At 37.2% G+C, this 14234-nt stretch overlaps 1 protein-coding gene across 2 annotated transcripts in view; it reads right to left on the bottom strand.

Moving 5' to 3' along the window:
• The window catches only part of pan3 (poly(A) specific ribonuclease subunit PAN3), a 173633-nt gene that overhangs the window by 38300 nt on the left and 121099 nt on the right, over positions 1–14234 (bottom strand). For both annotated transcript variants that reach the window (XM_043692011.1, XM_043692013.1), the window contains exons 10-13: positions 11829–11945; positions 10088–10189; positions 3521–3686; positions 2629–2716 (exon numbers count right to left, since the gene is read on the bottom strand). In XM_043692011.1, coding sequence (XP_043547946.1) covers positions 2629–2716; positions 3521–3686; positions 10088–10189; positions 11829–11945 — 473 coding nt within the window. The remainder of the gene's footprint in view (positions 1–2628; positions 2717–3520; positions 3687–10087; positions 10190–11828; positions 11946–14234) is intronic.

The following is a 14234-nucleotide window of genomic DNA, read 5'->3' as shown; positions in this document are numbered from 1 at the left end:
GGCCAGTCAATCTTTTCCATATTTATCCTCAATATAATTGAGTCATAGTCACCATCTACAAAATGGTCTATGCCTTGCAACTATCCAAGCTCTTTTCTGACTATCCAAGGCCATATCTTAACACCCAATTCTTTCTAGACAATAGCTAAAAAATTAAAATTACTGGAAAAGCTCAGCAGAACTGAGGAAGGGTCACGTGACCTGAAATGTTAACATCGATGTCTCTCCACAGGTGCTGCGAGACCTGCTGAGCTTTTCTAATTTCTGTCTTGTTTCTGATTTACAGCATTTGCAGTTCTTTCAGTTTTTATTTGGCTAAAAAAATTAACCCTGACTACAAGTTAAATATTTTGTTCCCTCCCTCCTTGCACTCTAAAACCATCCCAGTTAATACTTGCCCTGTTAAATTCTTTTACTGCCTTATTATTCTTGCATGTCTCCGAAACATGACCGTATATGTGATCCTGATCTTTCCCTGACTGGTTGGAGACCTACTGTAAACACCCAGTGTGTTTGGCACTTCTTTGTTTTTTACTTCTACATATATGGCCTCATTTGATGATCCTTCATGATATCACCTTCCACACTTCTATAATTGAGTTCTTCATCAATATTGTGACCAAAGCATCCCTCCACCCCCACATTTTTTATATCCTCTCTATCTCAGCCTGAAAACCTTACAATTCGGAATACTAAGCTGTCAATCCTGTCCATCCGTAATATCTTACTCTTGCACTTTTAGCTCATCTACTTTATCCTCCAGTCTTCTTGCATTAAAATGTATTCTATTTAGCTTTGCTAAGATCACTTTTTTTTTCTTGCCTAGGCTGTGTTCCCTCTGCCTTCCAGAAAATTCCACCTTGGCTTCCTTGCCACTCTGAACTACTTCCTGGAATCCAATCTCCCAATAAAGTAGAAATCTGGCCTAACAGCTCTGTTTCAAGGTTTTAAATCCTATGAAATTCTAAAATTTTCAAAGGTAATCAGACAACCCTTCCAACTAACTAATAAGGTTCACAAAAAGGTCCCAAAACAAGGGTCCAAAAAGTTAATGCTAATAGGAACTTCTAAAGCCGTGCCAGCACTTTTATTTAAATAGAATCGCTGCCAATACAGAAAACTTCAAGGACTTTACAGTGAAACAGCAAGAGGAACAGAACGAGGTGGTTGGGAAGAACATAGGTTTTTAAAATGTGAAAAAGGCACAGCAGTACCAGTTGAGAATTTGACAGGAGGGTCTAGGTAGCCACAACATCTACCAGAGAGAGCATAAAATATGCAGAATGTCAAAGTTGAAAGGTCCAGGAGTGAAACAAAGATCATGTTGAGGAAGTTGTAGAGGAAGTAGATAGATTGTATATGCTGGAGAAAGCAGAACTAATAGATGAGTGTTGTTAAGCACAAGAGCTGCATTTTCAATAGACGACAATTTAAGGAAAGCAGCAAAGGGAGCAATGGAATAATGTGTCTTAAAGGTGGAGATGAATAGTTAAATCCAAATTTAAGAATGATGTCAGAGACTGGCTCTAGTACTCCATTTGGTGGAGATGTGGTGGAAGGATGGGGATTGGTATGGAAGTACAATGACTCCATTCAAGAGGGATGGAAGCAAGAGTCATTGCATGTAAATAAAAAAAAAGAAGAGGATGACATTGCAAATTAAGTACTAAACGCCTTAGAAATTAGAGTAATAAAGTGGAGGGAAAGAGTGGGTGTACCCCCATCAATGCCACATTATCAATGTTGTGTCATGGAGAGAATGCACCGTGGCGATTTATAAAGTTAAGTTTCTAGTGAAATGGACAAAGAGTTGGGAAACAATTATGAAATCAAGGAAAATAGGGGCGGGGGAACGGAGGCTATAAATGTGACTATAGCTACAGAAGACAGATAAATTAAGTAACACAGTACTACTGCAGATTTGAAGTAGCAAGATGCAATACTTCTGAGCTAACATGAATGCCAGGAATATCAGTTTGATGTTTAGCAGTTGTGTGGTAAGGGATCTAGAAACAAGAGTTCTATGTCATCAAAGAGACCAAATCAAAAGTTACAAAGGAGGTGAAATTAGTCAGGAACAGTGACTAATATTGTGAAACTATTGGGCAGGTGATTGCGGAGAGGTCTGAGATGAAGGGGAAAACGATGCACGATTGTCTTGACCTGAGAGTCAAAAATTAAAACTCGGATGTACTCAATCATTGTCCCAGTGGGCAATTGAGAATCAACCACACTAACATGGGTCTGGAGATACACGTAAGCCAGAACAGGTGAAATTGGATAATTTTCTTCCCTGAAGAACATTAGTGATTAGGAATGCAGAACAGGAGTCTGATCTTATCCTGCACAATTTTAAAGCAGGTGACATTTTTGACATATGTAACAGACATAGTTGCTGTGGTTGAGCCAACTCAAGAGAATTATGAAGTTTGGTTTTGCATTAGCTATGGTTAAGCTTTCATCTTACTAAGATTGTATTTCTGCAGTGATTGAGAATATTACAAATGGAGTTAAGGGAATAATTTTCAATGTATTTGTTTCAGTTGGGAAATTATCCTGTCACAGATAACCACTGAAACAGTATGAAGCAAAATTGGCAAAGGGATCTGAATTAAAAATCGCACTCACCTGATACTGAGGCATCATTCCCAGTGGATTATTTTGACTACTGTCAAATGTTAAGACATCAAAAATTCCAACACAATTGACACGTAACCTTGCAAAAACAAAGTGAATTCAGAAACATTTTCATTATGCAACTTTTCAGCTTCAGGTTTATCTTTGAACTCAAAATTTTCCTTATTTCTTGTACTATTTAAGTTCCTTTTGTTTGTGAACTGGACTCCAACAAAAAAAACCATTGCAGAAAAACAGATCACAATGAATCCCAACACTTTGCTGATTTAAATAATGAAGCTATTGAAGAATGAATTATAGTCAGCTAAGCCACTGACAAGGTCAGGAGGAAAATTTAGCATATAGTTCCAATACAAAATATGTAAAAAAAAAAAAATCAGAATATGTACAGCACAATCAAAAGCAAAAATCACTAAATGAAGTCAAGACAGTTTTATAGAGAATGACAGGAAAGATCCAGCACAATGCTTATACACAATATGTGTCTCACAGTTCAAATGAGGTTTTCTGTGAGGGTGACTTTTCTAAGTTTAATAATGATATTGTCTGAAAATGCCTGTCTTAAAATTGGTGCAAAACCAAATAATAAGCAGACAGAATTTATAATTTTATGAACAATGTTAGAAAAATTGCAAGTAAACTTAAAAGAAAGCTGAAGAAATTCTACAACATATTTCTTTTGGATTTATTTTCTCACATTTCTTAATAAATGTATGCAAACAATATAAATAGAATGATTCACAGGTCAATAAATAAATACAAACATATCAACACTTGTGGCTAATGAAGAAAATATTTTAGAAAAACTGAATATTTGGAAAAAAAATCCAAATTCTAAACAAAAATGGGTTCTAGAATAAGGTATCTCATTTCAGAGTTTTACCTGGTTTTACCAGTTATAAGAATCTTAGTTGGATCCATGACACGACAGGCCAGTCCTGCTGTATGAATGGTACGCAGTGCTGAACTCAGTTGGACAATGTATGCCCAAATAAGAGATTCTGGCAGTAATCCTGCATGTTGGCGAGGGAGAGGTCCATCATGTTGGCCTAGCATAAACAAGAGTTCCTGTTGATATTTTAGCTATTAAATAGCAGGGGAAAATGAAAAAAAAAACAGGAAGACATCATTCACAAGAGAAACTGTGTCAGGACTTTTACGTAGTGATCTGAAGGATACTGAGTCCTCAAAGAATCTTGAACTAGTGGATAAATAGCTGCAGTAGAGATTTTCCCCACAAAACGACAATAAAGAACAATGTAGGTTTTTACACTCATTAAGGAGGTCAACAGAGTGCAATATGCCCCTACTGTCTGAGAAAGCAAATGTACGTTTATCTGTATTCATTATTCTTTCAATGTCCTAAGCTTTGAAAAGTACCACATAAATCCAAACAGATGGATGACAGCAGGGATGCATGAATACACCACTACTTGCCAGTTCCTCTCCTTGCTACTTCAGCATCCTGTCTGGGAGCTACAGTAAATTTCACATTATCCGGCGTCTATGGGACCTGGATTGTGCCGATTGATCAAATATTCCAGATAATCAAGAGATGAATACAATCAATATGAAAATACACAAAAAGCAATAGAGACAAATTGCAAAGGGTATATATATCAGTTACACTTTACTTACAACATAAATCACTTAAATAACAATGCAACTTTGCCTTAAATAAAACTTACCGGCAGAGAGCCTTCTCACTTGCAACCTCAACTGACTACTCGGATACTGCAGTATTTGAGGAGAAATTGAATCGACTCGTGATATTTCATGTGGCCATTGAATTGAACAAGTATAGTTACATTGAGGTAAATATATTTAAAAAAACAAAGTAAATGGACTGAATAACACAGTAAACTTTGCAGTTTTTGAGGTATATAATTTTTGCCAATTTCTCGGAGTACCAGCACATAAGGTGCCAGTTAAAACAAAGTTTGCTATATATTGCTCCACCTTCATTGTCATTGGGTCAAAACCATGGAGCTCCCTTCCTAACAGTATTTTGGGTTCAAAACGGCAGCCATCCACCACTTTCTAGTGCATTTAGAGATGCACAATAAAAGCTAGCCTAGCCAGTAACACCTACAACCAGTGAAAATATGAATAAATAAAACTTCCATCATGATCTATCATTAATTACATAATTTTTGAAGTAACTGTTACTCATTAGTTGCATTCATTTATGCAACTGTTATGTTTTGAATCTACCTACAAATGAAAAGATGCTGGACTATTCTTTCTATCACACGGTCAAAATTGGGAATGTTCACTGACAATTGCATAACATTCAATACCAGTTGCAATTTCAAAGCATTATAAATTGAGAGGAGAACAATGCAAGACTTCAAAAGAAAATAGAAATACTGGTGGAGTGATAGGTAAGTGACAGATGAAATTAAACTAAGTAGTGCATGACAATTTATTTTGTTAGGAAGAGCTTGGGGACATAGTATATCAAATACAACGCTAAAGGGGATGCAAAGAGGGAAACATGGGTGTATAAGTGTATAAATCATTAAAGGCAGCAGGGTAGGTTGACAGAACAGTGAGCAAAGCTTACAGTATCCTAAATTTTATTAATAGGGACATAAATTATATCAAGGATGATCTATCCAACTTGTACAGTGTCTAGTTAGTCCTCAGTTGGGAGTTTTGAATCCAGTTTTGGGCAATGCACTTTGAGGTGGTCATGGAAGCACTGGACAGTGTGTGTAGGTGTTTTATGAAAATGGTTCCAGGAATGAGGGATTTCAGTTATGAGGATAAGTTGAAAAGGTTAGGACTGTTTTCCTTGGAAAAGGGAACTGAGAGGAAATGCAATTTATTTAAAATTGTGAGAGGCCTGGATAGAGTTGATATGGAGATAATATTTCTACTTGTAAAAGGATTGAGAAAGAGAGGATATGAATTTTAAGTAATTAGTAAAAGCAGTAAAAGAATAGGAGGAAAATCCTTTTCACACAGTAGTGAATAGGATTTAGAATGCGCTGCCAGAGATTGTGGAGGAGGCTAGTTCAAGCAAGACAGTCTACGATGGAATCAAGCAGTTATTTGAAAAGGGGTAATGTGCAGGATTATGGGGACAAAGAAGGAAAATGATGCAAAGTAGGCTGCTCATCTGAGAGCCAGCACAGATGTAATAGGCCAAGTGGTCTCTTTCTGTAATTTCCAAAACTAAAACAGTCTACACCAAAGTGCTGCAAGAGTTCAAAAACATTCAAATTTGTCTTAAGTGGCAGGTAACAAGTATGCTACAAAACTGCCAAGTAATGCTCACCTTACTTTGCCCAGATATTCAGTGGTATTAACATCACTAACATCATTAACATGACAGAATACACTCTACTGGCTCAGGTGAGTAAGTGGAGCAGCTCAAGTAAAGATCAAAAGACTTGATCCCATCCAGACAAAGCAGCAAACATGATTGCCATCCCATCCAACACTGTAAATATTCATTCCACCACTGACACACAATAGGCAATTGCACATCATTTACCAGATGCAATGCAGCAACTCAAAGCTCCTTTGAAGAACTTTCCAAATACACATTTTAGACAAGGGTAGCAGATGAATGGGAACACCACCAACTGCAAGATCCTCTCCAAGTGGCACACTATCCTGTATTGGAACTACACTGCTTTTCCTTCACCATCACTGGATCAATATCCAGGAACTCCCTTACTAAGAGCACTGCAGGTTAACCTGTTTCACATGAACTGCTGACTTTTGTTTTCTCCCAAAGGCAAAGGCAATTTGGAATATGTAGCAAAGGCTACTTACCCATATCACATGAAAGAATTTTTAAAAACTCAAAAACCCAAAAGGCCAATTTAACACCAACTCCCACACAAATAGAATTTTGGTGTACATTTATGAAATATAAATCACTATACTGCTCCAACTGCAAATAGGAACCTACAATGATGAACATAAGTATCATACTATTAATGGTGAAGTATCATAGTATTTAAGTAAAGAGCATTACTTGCAAAAGGGCAATCTATACTTATGCGTTTATTGCATTTCCTTTCAGATGGTGGTGAAGACAGCAACAATGTTAGCTTTGTGCAGGTGTTCTAATGAGCACTAGCTTAGGCTGAAGCAAATGTATTGACAATCTGTTAAACTAGGAAAAAATTTGCTACCACATCCCTGACAAATAAAATTCATGGACAAGGACAGCAGATGGCTTGGTATGATAAAATATATTTACTGCCCACAATGTCTGACCCAAGGAGCATGTGACTAAACCACTTAACCACCAGTCCCAATTCTCAACTGTCAACTACACAATTTTTATAAATGAGAATAACGGGTGACATGGAACTAAAATTTACCTTGCACATTTAATTCCCTGTTTGCAGTTTTATTTCTATTTCTTTGTAGCTCATCCATATTTCTTTCTGCAATGATAAGCAGTAACACTAACACAAAGGTTAGAAGTTTCTTTGTAAAATAACTTCCCTAGGCTCATGAGACTGCTATAATCCTTCTCAAAAGTCTTTTTGGCTTGCTTAAAAATATACATAAAACGCAACAATTGCTGGCATTTCCATAAATCTGGGTTTCTAAATATTGATATTGAAGAATCTGCAAACATTTTCCTTCACAAAATTTTTGTTTTGGGTCAATGTGGAAATGAATTAATGAATTTGAGAACTTTCAAATTAAAACCTTGAAAAATACAAAACTGGCTTGCATTTGGCTGTTATGGAACACACATTTTACCCCTCCCATTTTCTGCAGACAAACAGGACTTAACCTGAACCCAGAAAGCTCAACCACAGGTTTAGATGAGGTGCTGCTAGAGCTTGCCTGATAAACCAACATTACTGATCATCATATTGCAAACTTTGTAATCCTTCTCCTGATATATTCTTCAGTTACTTTTATTTTTGATAGGAAGTATTGCAACAGCATTTCACTACCCAAGATGAAAATAATCCAACCATGTTTCTCTACTATACACCTCCCTTCCACAGAGTTACCTCAAACATCTTTCAAATTTCCCCTCCTGCCCTAGTCCTGAACTTATACTTTCCTCTAGTTTTTCTCCCATCACCCCTCATTCTCTCTGAGCTCACCTTGTTCATGGGATCCATCTTTTGATTGCATCACCATGAAAGTGCTAATTACCTAGTTTCCTGTGAGCAACAGTCTTCATTTCCATGCCAATGATACAAATCTCTATCATATCACCATCTCTCTCAACTCTTCCAGTTGCTGAATTATTTTATTGCCAGTTCCAAAGTTCATTTCTAGCTGCCAATTCCATCTCTCTCCCATCAACAGTGAGAGCTTATTCCAGGCTGTTCACAACCTGTGTCACTACCGATTAGTAAGATTATCTACTTCTACCTCTGTAACATTGCCCTTGACTCAGTTCATCAAATGCTGAAAACCTAATTTATGCCTTTGTTACCTTCTCAATGTAACTATTCCAATGAATGCTTGGCTGGTCTCCCACGTCCCACCTTCTGTAAACATGAAACCATCCTGAACCAACGTCTTAATTTGTAGTAAGTCACATTCTCCCAAAACTCCTTTCCTTGCTAACCAAAACAGGCTTCCAGTAAAACATTCTAATTTTAAAACTTTCAGCTCTGTTTTCAAGCCCTTCCATGCGTTTATTGTCCAATTTCTGTAAACTCCTCCAGCTTCACATCCATCTAAGATTGCCAGAATGTTCTGATTCTGGCCTCCTGTATACAAACCCTCCCACCCCCAATTTTAATAGCTCAAAAACTAATTGATGTGCTTATGGCTGCTTCTGTCAAAGCTTAGAATATCATCCCTATCTGTCTTCAACTGTCCACCTTTCATTCCTCCTTTACGACACTCTTTAAAAGTTGAACATTTGAACAAGTTTTGGATTACGCAAGGGTCAAAATAATTTCCCGGTTCTCCAAGAACTCCACTTGAGATTTCTTAATGGTTATTTTTCCATTTTTAGGGGAAGCCTTTTGGTTTTCAGGGATCCTTTTCAGTCTCACTAGGTGATACAGTCACTGAGCATTTGTGTTGACATGTGGAAAGTTCAAACATTCAAAGAAGCAGAACTAGAATAATTTGTCAACAGGCCCAACAATCATCATCACACCATTAGACAAAGTCACAACACAAAAGAAAACATTAAATACGGTCATGTCTCAGAAATTAAATAAGCAAAAAACGATGGGCATAAGATAGCAATAAATGATTGAGAAACAAAAAGCCAACAACTCAAGCGGGCCTTCTGTACATTGGTGAGGTCTCAGTTAAATTAATACACGTTCATTCTTAACACATTCACTGCACCTCAAGTAACTAATTAAGACACTTTGAGATATGGTACCACAAATACAAAGATGCATGAAATAAAACTGTTCAATATTAAATAACACAATTGATACTTGTCTAATAAAATTGTATCCGCTAGAGTTTTCACCATATAGTAGCTCCTGATCTCCAGCATCTTTAGGGTAGAGACTTCACATTTGGAATGAATGCATTCCCTTGGTTTTCCTGCTCCCAGGTAGCTGAGTATTTTTTTGTTAAAAGTTTAAAAACGTTTTCTCCTCTCAGCAGACCCTCTTCTTGCCTTTCAGATACTTTCCACCTTTTCTGCAGCAACCCCGAACCAAAAGCTAGTTTGCTCTTTCTCTCCCATGCCATTAGGCAGCTTATATCACCGACACCCATAATACCTTCAAAATCAGGCTCTTCTCTCTTGTTCCAATCCGGCAACAGGAAACTCCAGTAATTTTCCCATTCTCTAACTATTGCCCAGCCAAGTCAGTCTCCAGGGTCCCAGCTTCAAACCCTGTCCTCAACTTGCAGCCTTGCTTTGCCACCACTAGCCCTCCAGCCTTATTTACTGCTATTGCTTACACATAGTGGGCTAATCAGCAGCAAGCACAGGAGAAAACTAGCCTTTTGACTGGGTAGCAAATCCTCCATTCAGCTTTTTATTTGGGGGGGCGGGTGAGACTTTCTCTCACTTGTCAGCATAATTTTCTAGAGCAATTTGAAGATTTGGGGGTGAATTTGCCTATCACCCCCATCTATTTTGAGCATTGATCCCTACAAATATCATCCTACAAATGATTTGGAGATGCCAGTATTGGACTGGGGTGTACAAAGTTAAAAATCATACAATACCAGGTTATAGTCCAACAGGTTTGATTGGAAGCACACTAGCTTTCGGAGCGATGCTTCTTCATCTGATGAAGGAGCATCGCTCCGAAAGCTAGTGTGCTTCCAATTAAACCTGTTGGACTATAAGCTAACATCCTACACATGGTTTGACATCAGAATTTGTTTTATAATGTTCCTGAGCAGTTCATTCAATGTTCTGATACATTTAAGTTATGATACAGAAGTGTACATTTTGTTGCAGATTTTAATACAGTAATTGTTAAATAGACCAGGAAATGTTTGAATTAAAAATGTTACTTCTGCTCACCCCATTTTCTTTTAGTGAAATAGGCATCAGCACCTGGATCGTTGAAGTGCCTGGTCATCATAGTCTCTGCTCCAGCATGGAAGTCGTAAGCAAATACAAGTGCTATAGACAAAGCAAGCAATGCAATCTACATAAAAAAATAAACTTGCAGCTCACTGTACTTCTCAACAACTTTAAACTTCATGCTTTTTCTTTAAAATATGCAGACAATAACTGATGGGAAACACCACATGGAAGAAAGATTTTTAAAAAGCCCCCAACAATACAGATATTACATGCTTCATTGAGTTTTTCTCCTTTTTTTTCAATTGAATGCATCACTGGCATTTACTGCCCCTCCCTTATTGCACTTAAATTAAGTGACTACACAGCCAATTTTAGAGGGCAGTTAATAGTCAACCACCTTGCTATGAGTCAGGAGTCACGTATTGACTGGACGAAGTAAGGATTTCCTTCCCTGAACACGGATATAACTTTATAGTCTAGATTTATGAACCAAATTTACACTTCATCAGCTGCCATGGTGGAATTTGAACAACTGCTTCTACAGCATTGGTCTGAGCCTCTGGATTATTCAGTGACATTACCACTACGTCACCATCTCGCTTACAAAATATTTTGTAACTGTAAAGACTTGGAAAATTATCTTTTAAAAAAATCTTACTAATGGAGAATCCTTCCAGTTTCTAACTCCATTAAATCCCTTAGCTTTCAGGCTCTCAGGTTGATGATTACACATCTGTGCTACAAAATGCAGTTGATTATTTTGAACTTTCAACTATGAAATAATCCAAATATCAACTTAATTTACTACATTAGTAAACATTATTGTTAACGCTATTTGTAGTTAAATTTAGTTAGAACATTTAACACTTTTGTACTTCACTTGGATGAACACATTCCTGAAATATGTATACATTATTCATGTTTTTAAGTGAATACCAATATAGGATGCTTATTAAAAATTACACTGCAATTATCAAGAGATTATTTTTAAAATCTAAGGTACTATATGGTTAAGCTTCCACCATTACGCAAAAAGGAAACAACATGGGGGGGGGGGCGCACCGTAACTTTCATAAGCCTTTGAGTTTTGGTTAATTTATAAATTGGGAAAGCAAAAGGAAGGGGTCAGATATGCTGAATTGGTTACAGGGCATTCTTAGAAATGGCAACAGCATTGATGCAATCCCTGAATTGGCTGAGGTAATTCTTCTCCTTGCCTCACTGTGATAACATGAATCAGTTCAATACCTTCAGAGTATTAAACTTGGTGACTCTTTCCAGCTTAGTCTAGATTTTTCCTCCAAATCTCACACAGATGCACACTGGTCTTTCATCTTTCATTCTTTGTAATTTGCCAAATCACATATCACCTGCCCTTCTTTTAAGTGAAGTAAAATACAGTATTAGGTTTTGTCCCGAAACATAAGCTGCCTTAGTCTTTTTACTTAATAGAGGATAAACTTATGCAAACAGCACAATGAGGATAAAAATGTAAAATCTTTGTAGATAACTTGTTGTCTTGGTGCACAAGTATATAATGAAAATTACAGATACAACTCAGAACCTACAATATCAACTTGGCTATTTGGAAAAGAGTGCCCCCCAAAAAATACATCTGTTTTAACAAGAAACAATGTCAGTTTTCAAGACGCTTCTTGAAAATGTGCATTATCTTGTGTGCGCTGGCTGGTGTCGTGGTGGGGGGAGTGGGGGTAGTGGAGGAGATGCTACTCACAGTGCTCTCCAAATGCTTTGGTGGTGAATACTTCTCGGAGTGTTACTGTATTTGAATGTTGAATCTTCTTCCACATGTCCACTAATACCATACACTTTGTGTTGATAAGACGAAAACCTGGAATAGTACCCAAAATTTTATTAAAATGGTGTTCTTTCACCTCCACAATCTGGTCCAATATTTCTGTTTTTAAGGGTTCATGTGCAATTCGAACATTTTGAACTTGCATTTTGACATACAGAATGGTTGTATTGCTCAAATTAATACATATGAACGAGAATAAGCCACTCAGCCTTTCAAGCCTGCTCTACCATTCAATAAGATTATGGCTGATCTGATTTTAACCTCAATGCTACATTCCTGCATATCCCCAATAATCTTTCACCTCATTGGTAATTAAGGGTCTATTACCTCTACCTTAAAAATATTTAAAAATTCTTCATCTACTGCCTTTTGCGGAAGGGAATTCCAAATACTCAAACTCTCAGAAAAAATGTTTTCTCATCTCTGTCTTAAATTGGCAATCACTTGTTGTTAATGTATGACGCTCACTTCTAGATTGTCCTACAAGGGGAAATATCTGTTTGGTCAAGTACCCTCAGGATGTTATGTTTCAATTAAGTCACCTCTGATACTTCAAAGCTCCAGAGGATGAAGTCATAATCTGTTTAGCATTTACTCATAAGGCAATCCATTCTACGCATTACTAAACTTTCTCTGAACTATTTCCAATGCATTACATCCTTTCCCAAGTACAGTGACCAGTGCTGTACACAGTACTCTGATCAACACCCTACAAAACTGAAGCCTAACATCCTAACTCTTCCAGTGAATTCTCCTCACAATAAAACATAAAATTCTATTAGTTTCCCTGACTACTCATTGTCCCTGCATACAAAACTTCTACAATTCACATGTTATGTCTTTCAAATTCTCTGTATCTCAGAACTACTTAGATTATATGCTTTATTATTCTTTGTCAAAACGCACAAATTCACATTTTCCCACATTGCACTCCATTTATCAGATCTTTTTCCACTTATTTAACTTATCTACATTGTTTTGTAGGCTCTTCATGTCTTCTTTACAACCCATTCTATCTATCATTGCCATCAGCAAACTTAGCTACCATCCCGCCATCTCTTCAACTGAATAGTTTATATAAATTGTAAAGAGTTGAGGCCCCAGCACAACCCTGTGGCACACTACTAGTGATAGATATCCTACCAGCCTGAAAAAGACCCATTTATTCATACTCTCTGTTTACTGTTAGTGAGCCAACATGCCATCTTTCTTGGCAGAACTACACGTCATTTAATTATATATTCATTGGGCCCAAAACATAATTCGGCTTGTCTCTCTACTGCTGCTGTCAAACCTACTTAGTTTTTCCAGTGATTTCTGTTGTTGTTTGTGTCTTTTAAGTTTGATATTAGCTTTGGCTTTTTATTAGCATGGATGGCAGATCCATTTCTTAGACGTTTTTTCCTATTGTTGGTATGTATCTATTCTGCATCCTCTGAAATATCCTTTAAATGTTGGCAAATTGCATCTCTACTAACCTATCCTTTAACGTAAATTGTTCACTTTCACTAGCTCTGCTTTCCTGTCCTCATAGTAGTCTTGGACTGGTACTTCTTTCCTTTAAACTGCACGCAACATTTAATCATATTGTGGTCACTACTTCCAAGGAGCCTTTCACTATGAGGTCAGTAACCAATCCCATTTCATTTGTCAAAACCAAGTCTCGATTAGCTTGCTCGAAGTGTGGTGCTGGAAAAGCAAGAATTCCTGATGAAGGGTTTAAGCCCGAAACATCAATTCTCCTGCTCCTCGGATGCTGCCGACCAGCTATGCTTTTCCAGCACCACACTCTGGATCTGATCTCCAGCATCTGCAGTCCTCACTTTCTCCTAGTTTAGCTTGCTGTCTGGTTGGTGTCTAAAAACTGTCCCAACAACATTCAGTGAATTCTTCACCTAGAATTTTTCTCATCTGATCTTTCCGGTTTACATGTAGGTTAAAATCCCTCATGATAATTGCTGTACCCTTATAGCAAATTCTTATTATTTGTTCATTGATACTCTGACCTACCATATGGTTATTGTTCAGGGGTGTGTACTCAACTTCCACTTGTCTCTTGTCTTTAGCATTCCTCACCTCTACCCAGACTGGTTCTACATTCTGATTTTCCAAATTTAGGTAATTCATTTCTATTGTGCTGATAGTTCCTTTAATGAACAGAGCCAGTCTTCCAACAATGCCTCATTTCCTATCCTTCATAAATGTCATCTTACCCTTCAATATTCAGATGCTAATCTGAGTAATCCTCCAGTCACATCTCTTATGGCCACTAAATTGCAAAAACTTAACTCGATTTGTACTAATTGCTCACTTGTTTTGTTT

The sequence above is a fragment of the Chiloscyllium plagiosum genome, chromosome 6 (assembly GCF_004010195.1).
Source record: "Chiloscyllium plagiosum isolate BGI_BamShark_2017 chromosome 6, ASM401019v2, whole genome shotgun sequence".
Classification (NCBI taxonomy): domain Eukaryota; kingdom Metazoa; phylum Chordata; class Chondrichthyes; order Orectolobiformes; family Hemiscylliidae; genus Chiloscyllium; species Chiloscyllium plagiosum.
Note: the sequence above shows the minus strand (reverse complement) of the source record. Positions and strands in the feature narration are given on the sequence as shown.